Source organism: Austrofundulus limnaeus, unplaced genomic scaffold, assembly GCF_001266775.1.
Source record: "Austrofundulus limnaeus strain Quisiro unplaced genomic scaffold, Austrofundulus_limnaeus-1.0 Scaffold106, whole genome shotgun sequence".
Lineage (NCBI taxonomy): Eukaryota > Metazoa > Chordata > Actinopteri > Cyprinodontiformes > Rivulidae > Austrofundulus > Austrofundulus limnaeus.
In genome coordinates, this window is record NW_013952508.1 from 439,183 (window position 1) to 441,854 (window position 2,672).

A 2,672-nucleotide genomic window follows, 5' to 3' on the forward strand; every position below is an offset into this window, starting at 1 on the left:
AGACATGGTTTTTATTATTGTCATTAGTGATTGTCTCAATTACGGCTAAAAGAATTGACAAAATCCTACACACTGTGCCTTTAAGTAACTATTTCTTCAGTTGTTATGAAAAAGCTGTATATAACAAAAATACGTCTGAATGTGTATCATATCTTATCTAAATGCCTTGAAGTTGGCCTCTGTCTCTTTTAAAACCTTCCTACCGTTTCTGACGCTCCCACTCCAGCACTCTTTACAACAACGACATGATATAAAGCTTAAAAAAGGTACATTTTGCAGCTGCAAATGTTTCRTTTAAACTTCCTAATATATATTTGACAGTAACGCGTGGATATTAGCTCATTRTTTTCATTTAACTGGTGTCGTTCTGGGTCATTAACTTGGCAAATTAATACAGCTAGAAATCCCAGTTTGTGCAGCCATGCTGGGATGAAACATGTGAGGAGTGACAGTTTTCATAACAGTGTTTGCAGGGGCTGCTTACACGAGTCAAATGTTGAATGTATTTTTTTTTTCAAAAAATATTGAAGGAAAAAAAAAGAAAAGTAGCTTGTGTCAGTGTAGGATGCTATCAAGGCTATGTTTAATGCAAACCGTATAGAGCTACTTTCTCTCAGAGCGTTTATCATTGTTTACATTGTTTGTCCGCACCGTTTAAAAGGCRGAGCTAGTTGGACGTTGCACCGCAATTACTCCAAATGAAAATCTCTACATGGACAGCAGTGTACCTCAGKAGCTTCGAGTATGACTTGTGGGTAAATGATTTGTTTGTGGGACACACACGGCCCAGCACAGCTCTCTGTTTTTRRCCCCCCACTCACAATGAAGAAATTCGAGGAAACGTTTCTGGTTTATAGTTATGCTTTCCTCTGTGTTTACCGCTGGTGAACTGTGTAAATTTGAGCAACGTTTTCTCACGGTGAATCAAAGAGTTCCAGATGTGGGTTCGCAATAAGCCTATACCGGSCTCGGCTTTCCCTCGACACAGCGAAGCGTCACCATCGAAGAGTCACACGCAGAGTGGTCCTCGTGGGACGTGGTATTATTATCAGCTCTTATTTCCATCATTTGTTTGGAGCTCAATAATTACTCCCTCTGGTATGATTCCCTTGCTTATCGTCGGTCGACTMATTTGCCGTTTTACCGTTATGTCTCGGGACAAACATAACATGATTCTTCTTTTTTGTTGTTATTTGTTTATGCTTTTTCTTTGTCTCGCTCTTGCAGATAGGTGCAGAGAGAGAGAGAGAGAGAGAGAGAGCTTCTGGTCTCATAGCAACTAGATAAGTGTCTTTTATTAGGTCTGTTTTTAGAAGAGGCCGATCTATACGTTTCGACACTTTTCGTTTTACAGTTGCAGACAAGAAAATCGAAAACTATAGGGTCATTCTTTCARGTTGGCACAATTTCTGTAAGATATTTAAAGCTTAGTGACCTCCCACTGTTGCGTTTGTGAAATATGGCTGACAGAGTTTGTCTGGGGTTTGATATGTTCACTTATGAGTCAGAGGAAATGAGCTACAACTGACTGTAGACTCGTTCAGAAAGTTGGGAATTAGTTGGGCAATTACATGAGGGTCTCTTTTGATGACGACTAGTCCAGTTATTATTTTAAGATTTATTTCCAGCCACGGGAGAAGAATGACCTCATTATATTAAAAAAAAAATCATAAAATAGGCCATAACAGCTTACCTCTGATCTCATTCCAGTCCTGATTCTATGACTTGTTTTTCTGACTGCTACCTTTTATACACCCGCTGACYCTGTCATACCCATCCCTCGCTGGATTCTTGTGCGTAGCCTGAAGTGTGAAGTCATGGTAACAGCACAAGCCTCACAACCTCAGTCTGCCTCGGCTGCTGGGTTYCTGTCACTCCCATGGGTGGGACACGGTAAAGCTCATCTGCCCCCCGCTGTTAACGTTTACAAGAGATCTCGGAGCTCGTAGGTCTTTCTGTTGGGCCGGTGCTGAACAGGAACGTGAGCCGTAAAGGTGAATGAAGAGTTCGGGGGCGTACTGTCCGAGGATTAGCATTCCTGCATGGACAGCGTAAAGACTGAAGGATCTCAGCCTGCCTACAGCCGCTGGTCATACAGGTAGCTGCACAGACAGGCACATCTGCATTCAGACATCTGTTTTTCTACGTAGACAGAAGTTGAAAGAATATTTTTGACAAACTAAGTTATTTATGTTCTTCATTCYTTCAACACGTTCTTCCAACAATTTCCTAGAACTTCAACCGGTCAAACTGACTTGTAGTCAAATAGCGTCTCTTGCTCATGTTTCTATCACCACCTCGTTACTTATTCAGAGCAGCAGGCTGTGACTGTATGCTGTAACCAGAGTTGGCAATGGTGTCGAGCCCTTAGTGTGTGTGTGTGTACTGTTGGCTGCTTGACTGAAACATCCGTGTAACTAACAGTGTGCTGCAAGAAATCAGCCAGCTGGTCGCCGAAATAGCCGAAAAGAATATTTTCTCTTATAGGGTTTTCGTGTTCCATGAGGTGCAGTTTGGCGATGGTGGTGGTTTTGGTGCACATTCAGATCTGCGAAGGTGTCATTTCTGTTTAATCGATTAATCGACGACTAATCGATTACTAAAAATAATCTATGACTAATTTAATAATCGATTAGTCGTTTTCTTTTTTTTTTTTTGTTCTTTGTTTTTCT

General features: G+C 41.3%; 1 protein-coding gene across 5 annotated transcripts in view; it reads left to right on the top strand.

The window, feature by feature from the left end:
* tulp3 (TUB like protein 3) overlaps positions 1 to 2,672 on the top strand; it is a 22,725-nt gene that overhangs the window by 2,787 nt on the left and 17,266 nt on the right. For 2 of the 5 annotated variants that reach the window (XM_014013796.1, XM_014013795.1), the window contains exon 1: positions 1,850 to 2,098. The exons of 2 other annotated variants lie outside the window; for them this stretch is intronic. In XM_014013796.1, coding sequence (XP_013869250.1) covers positions 2,043 to 2,098 — 56 coding nt within the window. In that variant the 5' untranslated portion in view covers positions 1,850 to 2,042. Of the gene's footprint in view, positions 1 to 1,847; positions 2,099 to 2,672 lie in introns of those variants that run through there. One more of the 5 variants, XR_001310652.1, reaches the window with a different exon arrangement.